General features: G+C 36.7%; 1 protein-coding gene across 4 annotated transcripts in view; it reads right to left on the bottom strand.

The window, feature by feature from the left end:
- CEP112 (centrosomal protein 112) overlaps window positions 1–21,047 on the bottom strand; it is a 157,852-nt gene that overhangs the window by 121,234 nt on the left and 15,571 nt on the right. For all 4 annotated transcript variants that reach the window (XM_051634572.1, XM_051634575.1, XM_051634574.1 and 1 more), the window contains exons 7-11: window positions 17,625–17,672; window positions 17,415–17,492; window positions 5,159–5,245; window positions 3,245–3,344; window positions 1,960–2,078 (exon numbers count right to left, since the gene is read on the bottom strand). In XM_051634572.1, coding sequence (XP_051490532.1) covers window positions 1,960–2,078; window positions 3,245–3,344; window positions 5,159–5,245; window positions 17,415–17,492; window positions 17,625–17,672 — 432 coding nt within the window. The remainder of the gene's footprint in view (window positions 1–1,959; window positions 2,079–3,244; window positions 3,345–5,158; window positions 5,246–17,414; window positions 17,493–17,624; window positions 17,673–21,047) is intronic.

Below are 21,047 nucleotides of genomic sequence, written 5' to 3'. Positions count from 1 at the left end.
AACTAGCATTTTAAGTATTATTATAGCATGTAACCAGAATAGTTGCACTTCTGTAGATCCTTGTCTCACTAAATACATCTACTATGGCACTATAGGTGGCAGTTTAGAAGTAATTTTAAAATGCATAGAGGGCATAACTTATCTGTACAGAATATTGAACACATACATATTTTTGCCCTTCTCTGCCATGCTATTTGTTTATATATTTACACTGAACACCAATTACTGTTGCACAGTCAAGGAACTTCTACTAGAGAAGCACTAATACCCTCTCCAGACACTCATACTGCCTGTTTCTCTGCCTCTCAGTTTGTAAGAAGCCAGAGTGTTGGCTACTTGTCTAATAAAAGGGTTATTCGTGTCATTAATAACCCCTGATTTACATTCTAAACAACAGTGGCCTTTTCTAGTTAAGCAGCCTCAGCTCCAAACTTTCTATCTGTACAACAGTAAAGAACATTGTCATGTCAAATTGTGTGTTGTTGTACAACAGCTAGTGTGTATTTCTCAAGTTTCTAACAAATTCCCTTCTCAGCTGAAGGAGAAAGATGCAAGAGACAAAAGAAAAACATCATTTTAAACACACTGCTAAAATCAGGTTAATTTGCACAAGGATAGCTTTTTCTCTCCAACATACAGCCCAGCAAAATCATGGAGGTGTCTGGGAATCTGGGCCATTATTTAACAGACTCCAGCAGTGTGCAATAACTGAATATAAATTCTTCATCCAAAAGACCAGAATGCAAATAAATCATTATAAGTATCATGTATATACTGTGGTGCTCAGAAGGCTTGCTAAATTTGAGATCCTATTAAAATATTGTGGGAAAGTAAATATTTCCTCTCCAGGTATAAAAGGAAGAAAAAACCCAAAAATTCTCTACCTCCTGTACAACAGACTATAGCAATATTTGCATTATTGTCAACAACATCTGTTCAAACAACCTGCATCTATTCACTGGAAAAATCACACAGAAGGAAGTAGTATCTAAAGTTATAAAAACATTCTAGTGTTAACTTTTCCTTTATTTACCATCATACTTTCCACTAATCCCTTCCCTAAAATACATGTTCTGATTTCACTTTCATAATTTCATTAAGTTAAAATTAATATTAGCATTTTAATTTTCCTTCTTTTTTCCACTCTGACATCACTGATGACACTTCCAGCTGTAGAAACAGCACTTGCTAGGAACTGCAAAAAGTGGGAGGACCTTGGGCTGAAAATAATGCTCTAAAACACACAAAAAACCCCAACACCTAAAACTGAAGCCTCAAGGTCTTAAGCACAAAGCACAAGATTTATGATTTATCTCCTAGAAGACAAGAACTAAAACCAACATCACTTCCAGATGCAGGGCTGCAAACATATTAAATTAAACAGAATACCTCATCTAGGAAGGGAGGTGGTTTTGCCCTTTTTGTGACCCTCCCTCTTCTGAGGGGGGTTGGCAAGACAAATACTGGCAATAATCTGGCAAAGGTGAAGCTGTCTTGCAATAAACACGCTTGTCTCTCTGCTTTGCTGCTGCCTTGAGTCTAACAATAAATAAAAATACTTTGAAGAATCCATGACCCAATGCAAAAAGAGTTCAAAGGAATCCCTGTGACAGCAGGTAGCAGCAGGTTTACCAAGATTAAAATTCCATGTCAGGTCAACCAGAAATAAACACTTCCCTAATACATCCAGAGACTTGTCAAGAGGGCCAGATGAACCCCAGGAAGAGGGGGATCAGCTGGGCAAGGTTGCAGGGGGTGGCTGCAAGGGTGGGTGTGGCTGTGCAAGTATCAGCACAGAGAGTCTTGCAAAATGACCCCAGGAAAAAAGAAAATCACCACAAGGCAACATCACTACAAGTAACATATTCCTTACAGTATGCTTTTTTTAAGTGTCAGAAGGTATTATCCTAGATACACACTGAAGGAGTCTTTCAAAGACAGCAAGTTATTAGTCATTACCCTTTTCTCCCACTCATTGTTCAAAGATTCATTGCTTTGCTCACACATTTTCTTTAGTTCCTCAATCTGCTTCTCTTTCGCTTCTCTGACGACTTGTAACTCACGAACGACGATCTCAACTGTCAAAAAAGGGAAAATAAGGAACCATTCAAGAGATACCTTTGGGATTTCTCAGTGTTGGCCACAGTTGTAATCACATTACATCCGTTTTCCAGTTTACCTGGCTGCAAGGGTGGGTTTTGGCTCTTAAATTGACTTAATGCAATCACTGAAATATGACATGGTGTTCTTCCTTGTCTGCTTTATTTACAAAAATTTTGCAGTGAGTTTTCCATACTGAAGCAGAAAATACACATCAACAAAATTCCATTAGCTAAAGAAAACAGGCACTTTCAACCTGTGCATCCATAGGAGAAAAGGTTCTTGTAAAGGCTGAATGGCCAAAATATACAAGGAAATCAAGCTCCCCGAACTGCAAGTAATTGCATCAAGAATTCACAGTCTGACAAATTTGGTGGAAAACAAAGCAGATACACATTCACTTTTGAAAAGTGACTGATTATTTTCACTCTCTGAATGTAGGTGACTTGAACACAACCCATTACAGCCAAACTCAACCACCAGCCCACCAAGAGAAGCACCAGATCCCCAGCCAGGCAATTCACTTTGCCAAGGAGCAGGAACCAGTATACATGGAACTCTCTCCCTTTTTGAACGTAGGGTACCAAATTTGTGAATTATTTCATATTGTGGTCTAGTCCATAGTGTAAAAGGACTCCAAGGAATTCTAAAATAAACATCCAAAAACTGCTGACAAGCCACACTCAGGCCAAGTTTCGTACTTATGACATATTCAAGACTTCTACTCATGTTTGAAATCTCCTGCTGCAACAGTCCTAAATAAACAAGACACTGTGGTTTGACTGAAATGTACTGAATGTATAAATAAATTAACCTTGAGAGAGAGATTCCAAAACGTTTGAAATAAGTGGTCAAAATACTTCAAAGAAACTTTTATTTATTTTTTTTGTGACGTTCATAAAACCTGTAGGTATTAAATACAACAAGATCTCACTGCCTCTTGGAAAATTTGGTTTGGAAACTGGACAGCAAAGACAACCAGACAAAACTCTAAAAATCTCTGAAGGAAAAAACCAGGGCAAGACCATCAAATGAAGAGAAGAAGGACATCTGCACCTAGAAGGAACACACAAGCCCCCAGCCATGCAAAGGATGGGGTACAATCCACCATACAGAGAACAACCACCATGAATGTGAAAATCACCTTTTTTCTGCAGCTTTCTTATCATCTCCTCAGCTTCGTTTTGTTTGGTTTTGTAGATGGACTTCAAAGCCTCTATTTCATCATTCTTTCTATCCAAAATCTGTAGGGAAAATTCACAATGCTTTAACAAAAGTCAAAAATCCAGAACTGCAGCTGGTGCAGAGAAGCAGATGCCCTGATCTCTGTCAGAGGAGCTGCCTTCAAGAAGTGCTTAGGTTGTGCAGGACTAAGTGATTAAATCTAAGTAATTTTCACAGCCAAGACTGCCAAGCCATAAACGAGGGATTGACTTAGATAAATGTGGGCAGTAGATTAAAAAGGGATTTTGTTGAGTTTGGAAGCTTCCTGGTGCTTCCAATGCAAACAGAAATTATTTGTTTCCCTTTTCATATTTATGTTGCCAAATACTATTTAAAAGCATCTAAAATTCTCAGCAGGTCTAAGAAATACTTAAATAATTGGTGAACTTCATTACAGTCTTTTGTACTTACCAACTGTAATTGTTTTGTGCATTCCAGTAAACAAAGGATTGCAATAGAGCAAGAACATGAGGTGTAACTACATTCGTATTTCTGCACATGCTGATTTTGGGAAAAAATGCTCAAATACTTGCATTCTTTGAGATTGCATTTTAATTTAAACTCCATGTTTAAGATGAACATTAAAGTCACAGGAGTTTTCTAACAGTGCCCCAAATCTTTCATCAAACAGAAGCTTTCATCTTAAAACAATATTACTCCATCTGCATTAAATGGTTTGTGTCTTTAAAGATTAATATGACACGATTTAACCTTTTCTAAAATATCCAGTGTGATTAAACAGCTTCAAAAGACAGAATTCTAACAACAGTTAGAAAAGGATGACAACTCAAGGGATGAGAAAGCATTTAAATTCTTTCTCATTCTCACAAAGCTGTTTCCTTTAGATTCTCAGATTTGCTAGCAAGTTATGCTCGCAGGCTTTGAGAACAGATGAGCCAAATATGCACCTGACCAAATATTAACATCCTTTCAGGAGGCTTTGATGTGTCATTGTGTTGTGTCAACTGACTTCCTCCAAGTCTGTGACTCAGTCTCAAGAAACAAAACAGAGACAGTAAGGCCAAGTTTACAGTAGGATAAGTCATCAGGATCCTGGCGCTGAGCACTCAGCTCCCATTATGGTCCTGGGATCCCAGTGCTTCAGAGGGCACTTAGAACCTTGCAGAATTTGACCCCAGATGTTAAAACATGGCCTTAAAAGTAACAGTATAGTCTTGGAGTCTTCTTGTCATCTTCCCCAAAGCAGCGTTACAGAATGCAAGAGACAAATCCAGCTGCACCCAAAGCAAGAGTATCTGATGTCAGTTATTGCTGTGAAGGATTAAAAGCCACGTGCAGCTTCCACAGTGCAGCAACACAAACACTGGGCTGCTTATTGACCAGCCTATGCTGTAAGATACAGTCTCAAAACAGAGACAGGAGCCAGCATCACTGCTCTACTGGTAGGAACACACGTGATCTGTGGATTTTCCTACTGTTATTTTTTGCATTTTGTCCATTAAAAAAAAAATTTGGTTCACATTTTCCTGTGATACGGGTGTTGTCTCTCCAAAATAACAATGAAGAGTTTATTATTTCATCAGCATAGGAATCTGCAGGAGCAGTCAGGCTGGTTAAACAGATAGTCTTGTTGAAACAAACACATCACCTTCTATTTTCACCAGCTTTCTGCAAGCATTTTTAGCTTCCTACATTTATGGTATAAAGAATATTCCACATTCCTATCAGCTTATAGAAATTGTTACCTACAAACTTAAAGGAAGATTAATTGCAAATTTGAGGCAGCTAAAATACAAGTGCAAATTATTTATTGTAATCAGACTATTATTTTGTTTGATATACTGTCTTTGACAAAAAGACAAACACTTCTTACCTTTTGAACTTCTGCATCATGCTTCTGCTGTAATGTAAGCTTTTCTTCATGAAATTTCCCTTCTGCCACTTTCATTTTTATCTGCAGCTTTAAAAACAAAATAGATCACCCCTCTAACTTACTAAAAAAAAAAAATAAAATTAATGACCTTCACATATCTAAATTACTCCAACCAGGACAGTCTTTGAGAAGGCAGTGGGAAGCAACTAACAAATAATTGCTATGAAAAAAAAAAAATCTATATTCAGTTCTCCACATTTTCATATGCATGTGATAAAACTGGTACAAAAGACCTCAACCTAAAAATATTTATTTAGAAAATGAATGTCGGATGTTTTAATTGGCAAAACAACCTGCCCAGAAAAAGCTATCAACATTTATGTAAATAAACATTTAATAATGACACTTCTAATATTTCTGTTAATATACCAAGTATGATAAACCTGCTTTTATTCTTTAGGCAGGTGTTATATTTATACAAAGAATGTCCTTCAGCCCAGATGCACATTTATTTTTGATTGTTTTCTCTGAGTCATAGACTTCACATTATAAACACACTTCTTTTTAAAGGTTACTTATAATGGGACAAGGAATTGCTGTTGAATTAGACTGCTAAAATACATTTCTTGCTTCTGCTCGTGTTTGTTCCAAGTAGTGCACTTGAAGCCCTCCGACACAAACACTGTCACTTTGTACCTAGGGTCTTAAGTTTTTATCTTTAAAATACTTTTCAATCTCTTGCATAATTTCACTACACCATTAAAGACTGTCGTCAGGACTCTGCAAACACAACAGGTATTTTGTGCTTCTCAAGAGTTTTCTAAGAAACAGAAGTGACACCTCAAGTGCAGATGCAGACTATTCCACTTCTACATTTAATCCTTTCTACTCTTCAGAAAGCAAAGTGCACAGAAGAGTTTTCCTAGAGTGACAGGTCCCAACAATTCCCCTTGCTTTAGAAAGGGCAAACCACAATCAGTGCAGCGTGAGAACCAACACCAAGACATCTTTCAGTGGTCTGTTGCCAACAGAAAAATCTGTATTTGCCTTTTGGATGCTCCAAGAGCCTGTAGTGCTGAGGTCCAGCTGCCTCAGAGCTGGACACTGGAGTGCCATCACCATCCAACAATTTTCAGTTCTCAGATTGATGTTTAGCAGAAGTAAGAACCTACCTTCTAATCCTCTCAACTGACAAACTCTAAAGGAATCAAGGAGCATTATTCATTCTGCCTCTTTTGACTTACTAACAGTAGTCGGTCAAGTATGAATCTTTATCTAACATACACAAAAAATAAACTCTGCAAAGTCCTCATCACTTTCATATTATTACTTTGTGTTACATATTTCTGTTTACTGAGACTTGAAAACATCACTGCATTATCATGACTTGAAAACTAGAGCCCTGATTATCTAAGTCAAAAAAATGCCAAATGCTGTGCAGGAAACAGGACACTCCTCAAGAACTAAAAACAGAAGAAGCAAGAGTAACAAATTCCTTCAATTTTTGGACTCCCCATCCCCGATATATCCACAGATATACAAAGTACACACCTGCTCAGTACAATGCCTAGAAAGAGGCTGCCTATCTCCAAGACTAAACAGGATCAGTCTGATTATGTAAATCACTAGGGGAAAAAAGCTAGATTGACAATTAATCCAAAGAAAATAGACAGTATTCTCAGCTGTCAGCCATCTCTTTTATCATCCAAAAATAAGCATCATAATAAAAATGCACGTTCTGTGCATGAAATACACACATATGTAGATATGAAAAGAAATATATGCATATATCCCTCCAGCAAAGTGACATTATAGAATAAAATCTTAGTATTAGGTGATAAATAAGTGTTGATTTAAAAAAAGAGCACAGTAATCCACTTCCAGATAGACAGTTTGTGATCATTCCATATGATGGTCTTGTAAAAACACAAATACTGGAAACTAAACATGAAAGAGACTCCAACCTACTTGAATTACATTAAAAGCTTCTGACTTGCTGATGTGCAGCTATTGCTCTCACAGAGCTACTAAATCCACACAAACACCTTACATTTAAAACTCATTAATAAAGTGAGAACATCTTGGCTGATATAAATTAACCCTTGGCAGTTGCATCAGCTGAGATCTAGTCTATGTTTAATGACTCTGTAGGTTGGAAGAACATAAAAATGTATCAAACATTCAAAAGCACCCAGTGTCCTCACCTTCTATACATTAAGTAAAATACTGAGGTTTCAGCACCCCAGACAGTTTCCTGCCCTACGTGGTCCACAATGTACACAATTTTGTCCCTTCAGGACCTAACTATATACACATAAATTTGCTACAGCAAAACTTGAAGAACTGGTTTCACTTACAGCTCTGCTTTTTGACCCAGCCTTTGTGAAAGGCAGACTCCCAGTCTCACTGCATACGTCGCTACAACAATTGAGTCATGGAAACACAGTTTAAAAAGTGATCTCATGAAGGCTGGCATTGAAGCAAACAGGCTCATCACTTCACAACTGGGAGTGAAACCTCTCCCCTTCCATTTCAAAGTTTAAACACACTATTAAATACCAATTTCGATAAAGCAGTATCATTCTAATTAAAACCACACCAAACTGAGTCAACCACAGATCTATAGTTACCAAAAGTCAAACCTCATTTGCCAAGTTGGTCTCAATTTCCTGTGCTTTTCCAGAGCTTTGTAACTTTATGTGCTGCTCTTCTATAAAGTGCCCTCTGCACCTCAGTGTTCTAGCTTATTTATCAAACACATATTGAGTCACAAAATAACCAACAACAGTATCAAAGACCGTCATTAGTTTTGGAGAAAATAGATAAAAACAACTTAGAAAAGCCATTCACCAATTGTTAGAAGCAATTAACAGTGCTCATGTTCATCAGCTTTAATACCTGTCATTACCAGTGAAGAAGCAGCAGAGAACATGAAGCTTATGGCATATTACTGTTGAGACCAAAAAAAAGTGTAGATATTTAGCTATAGCTGAGAAGTTGGCAACTATCTATGAAATGCAGCCATTGCTGTTGCATGAACATCATTCCTTTGGATTTCTGTCACTGTTTATTCTCCTTACAAAGAGAATGAGGCAATTAAACCCTAAGGCCATGTAAACATTACTGATGTCAAACATCTGTGCTGTCCCTGCTAGTTAAAGCCATGGAGGGTGGTATCAGCAGAACTGCTTTTATGTGCCTAGTCACGCTTTCCTCCTAATTTAAAAAAAACAAAACACTACCAAATCCAGCAAACAGTTACCTGAAAATGGGGGTTCATCATAGCACTGCCCTGTATTTTCGTAGCACAAGTTCAGTGCTAGGAAAATGCAAATAACAACTGTCAAACTTCAGCTGGCAGAGTCTAATCTGCAACTGCATCAATCTTTGGCAAGAACAAAAAGCAGTATCTCACTTTTTCATGACAAAAGACAAACCTTCATCTTGTCACCATTTACAGTATTTTGTAGAAATATTTAAATACCAGATCTAAAAGTAAAGCAATAAGGAGACTAACAATATTAATCCGACACAGCTTTGAACTGCTGATCACTTGTCTCCATCCTAGAGGAGCACCCTGCGGCCAGAGGTGGCATCTTGAAGGTTTAACATCCATTAGACATTTTTTTGGGTATCTGATAACACAGTACTTCTTGTTGCCAGATTTTTTTTCAAGTCTACGAACATATGGGGGAGGGAGGAAGCGAGGAAGGAGGAGAAGGATGTAAACAATAAATGAGAACTTCAAAGTAAGAACTAACAATGTAGAACAATGACTTGTGTATCTCACAATATACGACAAAACTTGCTTGTCTGGGTGTTATGCAGCTGCTAAAAGAAATCAGTGCACAATACAAAGCTTTGATATTTTCATAGAAGAAAAAGGTCCCTTGAAGAAAAAAGCACAACAAAAAAAAACAACAAACAACTAGAACTTTCTACCGAGTCCTGTTTACTCTATTTTCACATCCAGGGTTAAAAAAATAAATATCAATAATTTATAAAGTGCTTTAAACTATGCAGGCAGGCCAAGGCAGGAGATCCTGTACTTGCAAAACACTTAAGATTTAGTATACATAAAGACCTGCAGACTTCAGACAAAAGTAATTTGTAATAGTGTATTTTGCAACATAATTAACAAACTATCTTTTTCATTGTCTTATTTCTATACCTTATATTGCACCCTCACCAATTTTTAAGATTAGGTTTGAGGTATATTAACACTTTCAACATCTAGACCAATTTAAGAGTCAGAATAACCACCTAAATATCTCAAAGAAAATCACTGGCATGGAAAAAAGGAAACAAATTCATATATTTTAACAATTTATTCAAACAGAAATTTCTACAGTAAATTAAAAAAAAAACATATTGGAACTAATATTGCATTTTCAAAACTGAACTGCTGAAAAATTGGTGCTGAATTCCCAGCATGTGGCAGAAATACTGTTCCCTTCCAGCTTCATCTCATTTATATGGAGTGAGCACACTTGTCAAATGATATATAGCTTAATAACACATTTAATTATACTATTAATTTAGTAATAATCATTAACTATAATATTATTTAATACGTTTTTCATGTGATATATCATACATTAAAATTTAACATTTGATATTACTGTATTAATTAATTAACTATTAACATATTCATCTATATATATATTATATTTCATTAAATACAATGAGTAGCTTCCACCCACTTGCTCAAAGAATTCTGCAGATCATTATCTACGCTTGAAGCGTTTTTAACTGAAGAGAGAAATGCATTATAGTAAGCAAAGCAAGCAGGAAGGATAAAACCTGTAAGAATCCCACAGAAATACACCTCATCTTTCACACGCTGATGAGTGTGATCATATTCCCTTCTCATGGCAACCAAGTTAAAGCAGTGTTGGTCCACAGACAAGCTTGCAGCCCTACCAAACAAATGAGCAAGGTATGAGCATGAAGGTTTTGCTGAGAAAAGAATAAAACACTGCTGAGAAGTCTGCTTTTCTTCACAAGTTACAATGTCAGCAGGAGTGGTGGGGACAGAAGAAGTACCTGCTGCATCTCCCCAAGGTTCAGCCTGGCTCCCTTGATAAATGAGGTTGTGTACAATAAAGGAGGACCACTTGGAGCCTTGGACAGAAAGAATTTTTATGATATGCAAAGGAGATTCTTTGAAGTGTCAAGGGTCATTGTTTTTCTCTGTTTTGGATGCAGACACTTGCCAAAAATGTCCTGGGAGGGGCAGGGGGCAGGTGGTGTGTATTTTTGCCCCTAGCTGTTTTTACTTGATTGAAATTTCCAAGGCTCCATCAGACTTTAAGAACAAATCCTATAAATTAAAGGAAGTAATAAATAATATTTTTCCAAGTGGAACATGACACACAATAAAAGCAGGTTTTCCATCTGGGATTCACATTAACGTTGGGCTTTTTTCCTGATGCTTGTGATCATCCTCCGAGTGCAACACCTTAATTTTCCAAAATCTATAATAATTTATAACTATATCTTGAAACAGCAGATACAACTCCAAATTCTGCATTGAATGGCATCAATATTTTTATATGATGCAATGCCTAAGGTGAAGTAAATGTCCCGTGAAGTCTCCGTTGCAAAGCACACACAGTCTGGACAAAGCAGGGACAGAGTGAAAGAACAGAGTTATCAAACAAGTGAAACACATAAGCCAGAAATTAGAATGTAAAAAGACCCTGTATAAACATGGCATTTTGCCCAGATTCAAAGGTCCCTCCACAAAAGTGGATGTTTATGATCTGGACCATATTATTCGACCTAACAAACATTTATCCTTCTCTCCACATATCTAACCTTCTTTGTCTCTTTACCCTTTAAAGCCACTCCAACTGCTACTTCCAGTTACAGTATTTTTACAGGGGACTCTTTGAAGAGAAACTAGATATTCGCTTAAGTAAAAAATTAACATGACATTGCCCCATTTTTATAGCCACTAAAAATGAAAGGGTTTGTCCTAAATCAAATCTCCCCATCAGGAAAAGTCTATTTTTTAAATTGCACTGAACATTAATACGTATTTGCTGTGTACAGAAAAATAATTGAATGGACAGTTGTTCTTATTCATATGTAAATGTCATTAGTCTCTTTCGAGAGAGAACAATATATTTTTCAAGTTGGGGGTGGAGAGAATAGGAGGAAAATCATCCAGCTTTGTACCCCAACAATTGTAATAACTTGAAATGATGTTTTTATTATGAAGGTTGCTTCATCTAGATCAAACTGTACCATGCAGATGAGCAGTACAACACATCATATTACTCAACAGCTTTATTTGGAGTGGCAAGCATCACACTTCCATGCATAACCAACATCTGTCACTAGTAGTTGAGACTCTGATATGAGTAAACACCAAAAAAAGTTCAAAATATGTTTAGAAATTGTGAAAGCTTATGCATGATGCTAACTTATTAGCTGCAGTTTCATAAAGGACAACTCAAAAATGCAGCAAACTACCTTCAGTCACCGGCACTGAAAATGGAACCCACCTGAACCTTGGGAACATGCAGAAATCATACTGACTTCAAAGGAATTTAGCAATATCTGAATATAAAAAAAATAATAAAAACTACTTGAAAACTTCATCTAATTCTGCATAGTGCCAAGAGCAGTGAAGTAAACAAGTCTGCACACACTGAGTCAACACCACTTACTTTTTCCCCCCCAGGGTTATTCCTTATTTTTCATGTGTTGTATCTCAGCAGCTACTGACCTTTTTACAGTTATTTCAAGATCTCCTAATAGTCATTAAAACTGTGCTCCTACTTTATTTCACAAGTGCAACATGTGGCAATAACAGTAGTAGTATCTATTTTTTTCAGTTAATGTCTTTTCTCCCTTAAAAACCAGGATCTATCCATGTAAAAAAGTCAAACTTTCTTCTTTCTTTTACAAAGCAAGAGACACTTCGAGGTAGAGATTAATCATGCAGCAAAAGATTAATTCCCAGCTGCTTGGCAACCATCTGGACATTCTACTGGTTAAAACACTAGTTTGAATTGCTAACCTACCTCTTTGATCTTTCTCAATGTCTCCAGCACATATGTGCAATAATTAAAGACACAGTTCACAAACTATTGCAAAAGTAACAAGTAAATAACTGTACATGGACATATATATCTCCACGACCAGACCAATTAGTATGAGGAATTATAAATCACAAGTCAGTTTTTGAAAGCATGTCTCATCCTGACATACACTGTATGTCTCACACCAGTCTAGCAATAAAATAAGGTTTGGGTTTTATTACATTACATTCTGAAGAGTTATCAAAGCAAGACAGGATGTGATTTCCTCACACAGAAGACAACGGACAACTTGCACATGTTCTTAGGAACAGGACATTAATCAGCCAGGAATCATGTTAACAGAAGTCAAGATTGCTGCCTTTTTAAACATGAACTAACAGATCACTATTCAGAATGATCACTTGGTGGTAAGAATCAATTTGCAACTGCAATCTCAATATAAATCAGACACTGCATTCAAAATAGACATCAGGTTTGTGGTCAAAAGCAGGAAATTCAAATGAACCAGAGAATAAGTCACAATACACACAGCTTGGCATATTTCTAAGGGGAATAAAACAGTATTTTCAGAACCGAGTTATCATAAGAAAAAGGTTATGAAAGAATTAGATGAAAGCAATAATTATGTCATATCTGCCTTTTTGCATTTTCTTGTCCCTTCTTATGGTCCACTCTTCTGCAAACAGAATTCTTACAAGCATTCTTACATTTTAATAAGAATATTCACTAAAATAAAAATATAAAACCTTCACTTTTTGGATCCTTGGCAAAACAGCAAGATGTCTAAAGTATGACCTGGGACAGCTCCAGATGAAGAGGACAACAAAAGAAGGGGAACAGCACAGGGAGAGAAGTGGAAATAAAGTAAAAGGGATCAGAAGAAAAAAAATTCAGACACATGAAGGCCCAGTTGTTGTAAGGTACAATCTTCAGGCCCACCTACAGATGCCTTTGCAATAAAAATGTTTTCAGAAAGTCCATCAAAAACGCCCTCTTCACATTATTAGGAAATACTTCCAAGCTTAAAATTGTAACAGAATCAGTAGCCCCATTACATGCCTGAGTAGGTTCCATCAGCTGTGCTCAGCTCTCCCAATTCCACACACAAATCTATCCATCTACCATGGAGATTTTAACTCCAGAGACAGATGTACACATGAGCATGCAAAAACTTTTATTTCATTGTATTAAATAAGGGAACAATACTGAAATATTGTTCCCATTTTTGGAAGATATGGAGAAAATACTTGTTTTCAATGAGGAAAATATATCAAATGGTGATGTCTCATTGGGTGGGTTTTGAGGGAGGTGAATATTTTTTTTTACCCCAAAATTGCACAGTGAAAAAAGAATGTTCCACATACCCTGAGAGGTCACTGGACACTCTCTGACAAGCTAAAAAGCATAATAATGTTAATTTTACATTGGTAAAAGCTTAGTTTGATTACAAGAATCCTTTTAGGACACAGTCTCCATATTAGTTGCATTTATTGCTTAAATCTGGCACGCATTAAGCATTTAATTCATGTCTTTAAATACTTTGCTATAGAACGGAGCAATTAAGAGGAAGAAATCAAAGCCAAAAGGACAATGCTCACTGATCAGCATCTTCTAAATGCATGGGGTTTTATCTTCAAGTTTTCTTTGTTGTTTTTTTTTCCCCTCCTAAAACCCCACCTCTTCTCTATAACACCACCACCAAGTGTTTTCACTCTCCCTCTCAAGTTCTACAACTTTCTTCCCTCTGTATTCTCTGTATGGTCCCTTTTGCAGAAAATCTGTATCACAGCCCTTGTGCAACTCTCTTCATTTCAGGCTATAATCCATCTCTTGCCAGATCAGTGAGAAGCACAGTAAATCTGCTGCTTTCAACACCTTCAATGCAGAACACTTCTAGCCAGACCACGACTTGACTACAACGTCATCACTGCAGCACATTGATTTTATCTTAACGTAAATATCTCACCAGACCAACACTTTTGGTGCAGCAAAGCCACATACTTGGCTTGATGAGCTTTATAAACAGAATTTGTGTCATGCAACAAATGGGAGTGCTCATTCACAGGGGAAAAAAAAAAGAAAAGAGAGAGAGAGAAATGTAAGTAAAGGTTAAAAAGATAAAGGTTCTAAATAGGATTTTGGTTTTCTTTAAAAAGGCTGTATGTTAAATATAATTCTGGATTACAGAAAACCCACCACCCTCTTCATCTTACTTCCAGTCTTCAATGAATTTTCAGGGGAAAATGATGTCTCTTTCCCATTCTCTACACTCTTAAGCTGTCTTTCACTACCTAGCTCATCCCACTTTATTCCCAGGCACATACTCTCTCTCCTTCAGTCCTCTTTCCACGAGACAAACTGGTGGAAACTATCCTGCAGGAATTCTGTATCCTCTTGAAACTTCACCCATTGTCTTCCCCAGAACTACTCCTCCCTCCAGTTCCTCTGCCCTAACTCCTACTCCAGATGATGGTAGGAAAGACAATTGTTTCTGCCAGACTGCTTTAGTATACAAGAGGCTGAAAAACCACTCATGCTCCAGTATCTGAAGACTTTACCACTGGATTTCCAAAACTCTAAACAGAAAAGTGACAGGAGCACAGTGATAAAGTCAACAAAAACCTTGCAAACACTCCATGTTCTCAGTTAACAGACAAAGCTTCATCACAGCATCATTGCACAAAGCATCAAGCTTGTCAGTCAGCCTAAAAAGATTGTCAGAGTTGATATATGCCTCAGAACAAATTTACTCCTGGTGTTTATTACAACTTTCCATTTAAAAGAATAAAAAGATACAATTATTTCCAATATTCTTGCCTCAGTTTTGTTTAGGTTTCAGTTGCTGAGTCTAGATAAATACCTTTGCTTACATAAATAAAATAGGAGATTGAGAAAAACGTTCAGAAAAACTGAGACAGACAAAATGAAAAAAATCAAGAAACATCTTCTTTAAAGAAAGAACAAAACTTGTTTAAAGGATTCAACAAATAAACTAGTAGGTTGAGAAAGGTTAGCAAAACCTTGTATTTTATTAACATATCTAAACTTGTTTTTTAATTCCAAAAGGATTTCAAACCCACTGATTTCAATCAACGGTACTGATTCTGTTTTGCTGAAAAAGGACAAATAAGAACTTTTTCTCCCCGCCCCCCCCCCCCCTCTGCTCCATGGAGCACTGGCTGGCACTCCAGAGGGCTGAAGGTGAAGTTCAAAGGGATGTTTCTTCCTATTTATCAAGATAAACCAGTCATGCCATCTGTTCTGTTTTGCTGTACTGCTGAAAGCTGATATATTCCTGTTTTGCTGCATCTTCCTTGTTTGAACCCATGATTTCTTAGTAATGACAGTTTCCCAAACAGTTTAATCCATGTCAGAAGGATTTGGGGAAATTATGACTAAAACCCACTGCCTGATGACACTCACATTTTCATAAATCTGTGATGTGGTTCTCACTGAGCACGGCCATGTGTTTAGCATTACAGAGTCCAAACAGGTGCAGGAATGGTTTATGAACAAAGGTCTAAAGGTTAAAAGCCAAAAACCACAGTTATCCTATTTTATGTTCTCCCTCCTACTACAAAGAGGCTGAAAACAGTCAAAGGTTTACCAAAACTCTTCTGTTCAGCACTATTTTTCCTCTAATACATTTACATTCCAGAAACAAAAAGGCTTTACTCTTAATTGAGCCTCACAAACAAACTAAGATGAAAACACATTTAAGTTTTCTACTTAATAGCACACACATGGTGGTTGTGAAATACTGTCTATAGCCTTTCCAGTTTGAACTAGCCCACAGTCAAGTACCATTAGCAAAAAGTACTGGATTTTTACAGTGTGGCTTAGAGGATTTTTCCACTGCACTGAAGCAGCATTCACTGAGTATTTTATGCAGCTACTTGGCAGGCTTTCCTGTTTATTTAATTTGAAAATATTATGTAAATGACAACATTGTGCTTTCAATTTATTTATTTTTTGGTCTATTTTCACATCTTATGAAACCTTGCCTTGCCTCATCCCGAGGCAATGCTGGGCTGAACGTTGTCGATACAAAAGAGCAGCCAATCTTAGAGCAGAGAAAGTGAGAGACACATCCATTGTGCAACTGCCATGTCAGGCTGCTTGTTGAAGCATCAAGCTCAACTGCCAGCTTTCAGCACAAAGTGGACTTACACACATGTGACTTAATTAACAATGGAAGTATCTACAAAGCTAATTTACCCTCCCTGTATCTCAGTTAAAGACACTTCTGAAGTGTCCTCCAAAGTAACTTTAGGACAGTTCTAATTCATAAACATCCTTACAGCAGCCAGCATAAGAGAAGGGAGAGTTTCATGGCTTTCAGATGATATGCCTTCCTTTCTAGCTCAGACATATTTGGAGTCCTATGTAGGTCTAGGTACTCGAGGCTAGCTAAGGAACTGTGCACATCCAGTACCTCTTCCAAGAGCTGAACACAGAAAATTGAAAGGCGAAGAGAGGAGTGCTGGGGTTTTCTTTTTAATCTTTTATTCCTAATACATGCTGAATTTCCTTTCCTGAAGTCGGGTCCAACAGATCAGTGACTCACTGACTTTCCAAGAGAAATATGCAACACTTGCTTTCAGATGTATCTGAAATGTCCATGTGCTAAATAAAGTCTGAGTTTTATCTCATGACTGATGTTTCAAATAAACCAAGAACTTTATGACAAACAGATCGTAGGTGCACAACTTCCTAAACTATGAAAAAGGTAAAATGACCACAAAATTTTAGTTTTGTACATGTATGTGAAGATTAAATAGGTCAGCTTTGACAGTAATCTCCCCAGCTAATGTTCAAAAGAAATCGTACAGAAACCTATGCAAATAAAAGAGCATTGGAGCTAGATGAGGCAAATACAGAAATAATGTAGGTCCTACTGGAAATAAGGTCTAGATCTGCAGATTTTTAAAGAAATAAAGCAATCAAAAATCCTCACTAACTCAAGGGTTTTATTGCTTCTGTTAAAAGGTAGTTTGGAAAATTCCTAGAATTCAAACTCTTCTACAGTAAAAATTCCTTCAAAGGAAGAATAAAGGTGTTCAAAAAGTACTTTTTATTCCCTAAGTAATTGGGAAATACATGAAGTATTTAGCTTTTCCATGGAAAAATTTCCCAAGAAAATGCTCTAACTTACTATTTTGGGTGTAATTTTCTTTTTCTAATAAGACTGAACAGAATCTTACCTCTTTTTCATACATTCGAAATTGTGCCTGTTGATCACGGAAGCTGCTGCTTTTTCCTAGGCCAATTTTGGGTGTCATCTATTGAATGAGAAAAAGCCCAAAATAACTTAATTTCAAAGCTCCAAGTAAAATCAATCCCAACCAGAAATAAGAAAATACTAAGCATGTTTGTTTGCCCTTATAAAATACCAAGGGAAACCAAATACCTACCAAAGTCACTGGCACTGGTTTTTCCCGCAAGTATCTTGGATTTTCCAACTAAAAAACAAATTAGAGGGGGGAAAAAAAAAGCAATGTCAGCAATGTCTTATTATTTTTTTTACAAACAGTAAGAAGTATTTCCAAACATTCCAAAAACTTCCCAATGACAACTCCGGGTGCACCCTTTGAGAGGCAACCAGCAGCAGTGCACTCCACACAGCAGCACTCCAAAGAGCAACAAGAAAAGAGATTTAAGTCCTTAGATGTACACACCAGGCTCAAGAACTGCTCTTCACTAGAAAATTTGTCTATTAAAACATAATTAACGTGCAAATCATTGACACACGATCATCTCTAGATACATGCTGTAACCTACAAGCGACAAAGAAATTCCCTGCAGTCTTTCTCCCTTAGAACGTGCTCCTTAAGAAACTCACTCAGCAGAATGCAAAGGCCCAAGACCATCCTGTCATCTTTGACAAGTTATAGAAAATCTTCAAAAAAGATCATTATGTTGGCTATGACCAACTCAGCAAGTTTTAAAGTGTCCGTGTATCCTATGCAAATGGATCAAAAATTGCATTTCCACCCCCCCCACTTGTGTGTTTTAAAATAATTTGGCAGCTAAATACACGGCTTATCCAAAAGATTTTCAACTTTATTGGACAAATTTTCATTTAAACCACTGTAAAGCTAGAATAAATGTACAGATTACAATGATTTTAATGTTGTGTTTTTGAGAAATTAGTCGAGTGCCTTGAAACAATATCCACATATGCAAGTCATAGAGACAAAACATAAGGAAATCATTCATTAACAGTACTGTATAATTAAAGTAGCTCTTTTAATCACTATTTTTAAGAACTGAATACAAAACATTGTTCACTACCCACTTCCTCTATCAGACAGCTCTATCTTTTTTAATTTTCTCCGGCAATGAGGCTCAAACATCACATCACAGAAAATGCCCAAAACCCAAGAAAACCTTTCAAGGGTATAATCTTGTAAAATGTAGCAGTGAGATTTAGAATATTAATCTGATTGCAATACAAATCTTACAACATTCAGTCTTTTTCTTTTTAAATAGAATTCTATATTGATCTATGAGGTATGGCAAATACATCAAAAGCTTGCACTTTCCCCACTACTATGAAATAAATGTGTGTTGAATTTATCAGGGAAAAAAAAGGCTTAATTCCTCTCAAATTTCAATTTGATACAGTATTATTCATTTCCTGTCCTGAAAGGTTATGCAGGATTTCTATATTAAAAAGTCACCATATTTCACCCAGAAGTAGTTGTAGATACCCAAGTTTAACATATACATTCAATTTCAATGAACAGTGTTATCTAATAATTCAATACTATGGGTGAAAGTATAAGATAACCAATAAATTAACAAATAAACTCTATGATCTACAAGTTAACTAAAACATTAACATTAAACTTTCTGTCCTATAAAGCACCCTGAGTTGCTTTTATTTCAGGGGTTTTTGGTGTATTTTTTTTCTTTAAATATGCCACAATGATTGGCATGAAAAGCCCACGGGAGGCACTAGTGAAGAAAGGAATCCCATCTGCAGCTACTGCAAAATCAAGAAATCATTTTGGACACAGAAGAGATTGGTGAAGAGAGGAATACAGGAGTGAGAACATCATGGGGCATTAACCACACAAGACAGGCAACAGTGGAGGAAAAAAAATGGAGACTGAAATAAAAAGCATAAAGTCTCAATCAGAAAAATTTAGGAGGGCTCTCTGTCCTGCAGATTTGTACCTGCAATAGTATCTTCTACCTAAAACTCTCTCTTTTTACTAGTATTATACTATTCCTTCCAGCACATTGTGTCTGCACAAGCTGAGCAGCAGGGAAACCCTTCACCAATGCCTGGTGCAGTTTGGGAAAGGTTAAAGCTGCAGAACCAAATTTTCAAGGCTTAACTGTTCCCAAAAGCCCTTCCTCCCATGCAAAATGAGCAGTCACTCTTTACTTTTGCTTTTTCAGAGCTAAAAATTATTGTAAATATCTACAATTAATTCAAAGCCTTTATCTGACCATGAAATGAAGCTTTTTTTCCATCTTCATTTCAAGACCCATCTAAAAAGCTAAGGTACATCCTACTCGCCTGTGAGAAAAAAGGAAAATGTGTCTCTAATACTTTGTATGGCCCAAGTCTTGCATTTTTTGATTTTGTAACAGCAGCCATATGTGCTTTGAAGTTAAATGTTCCCACTTTGTTACTTGTTGTGGATTATATCCACTTAAACTGATCTGTAAACATTTAATGTCTCAACATTCATTCTTTTCATGCTGGTCTTCTGCAAAACTTCTTGTTCTCAAAATTATACCACATTAAAGAGGGAATATCACAATAAAGAATGCCCAAAAAAGAAAAAAGCTTGTATTTATGAGAAACATGCAAATTTAAAAATAATAAGCAAAAGGTCAAAGACAAACCAAAATACATATGTATGAAACTGAAGGACTGCCATGAGAAGAACAGTAAATCACATGCTTTTTTAAGACTATGAACCAAATAAATGTCATCATGAAAGACATCTTTATTTGAACTAGAACTGAACTCTAATTTGTAAATACCACTTCTTAACAAAAATGGCATTTTGAATCTCTCTGTAGGAAAGATTTTGGATTCTCCTGTTCTATAAGGCAGTCAAACAGACAACAAGTCATGTTTTAATTTCTGAGGACTGGCACAGTCACCTTCTAATATGTGAGTCATAAACGATAGTTGGAAGGCTTTGGATGATCAGATCCCTATTAAGAGACCCCCATTATTAGCAGAAATAATCTGATTTGTGAAAATTGACTTAATTCTCCTTGAAAAATGGCAAAATTCTATATAAAGACACAGATGCCAAAACTGAATTTGCAGTAAATTAGCCATAATTTTTAATTTTAATATTTTCTATTTCTACTAAAAGCAGTCAAAACTAAACATTTCTGAAGTTGCCAATGCAAGCAAGGAGTGAAGCACTGACAGAAGTAAACTGAGCTGAAATGGTTTCCCCAAAAAGTAAGGACAGTGCAGAGAAAACACAACTCGGAGCATTAAGTACTTCCACAAGACTCACCCTCAGGACATCAACTACATTTCACCCCTCACAAGCTGTCACAGGAACTTACACCAAAGCTTCTGCTCTTTTGAACACTAAATGCCACAAGGACAGCAATGCTAATGCTGTGCTTTCATTCTGCACCTTCCAAAGTCACCCTTTCTCCTTTGGAAGATGTCTATCAGGATGTGCTGATCTCCAGCAAAGCAGAACTGCAGCTTATCCCAGGTCAGCAAGGGAGAAGGTATGTTGCATATATTAAGATTCGGGAAAAAAAAACCCAGTTGGACCAGCGGGCTTGTTGCACATTCCTCCTTAAGCTTCTTCAAAGACAAAAGGTCATTGTTTCCAAAACAA

This window comes from Apus apus, chromosome 17 (assembly GCF_020740795.1).
Source record: "Apus apus isolate bApuApu2 chromosome 17, bApuApu2.pri.cur, whole genome shotgun sequence".
In the NCBI taxonomy this organism is placed as follows: Eukaryota; Metazoa; Chordata; class Aves; order Apodiformes; family Apodidae; genus Apus; species Apus apus.
Note: the sequence above shows the minus strand (reverse complement) of the source record. Positions and strands in the feature narration are given on the sequence as shown.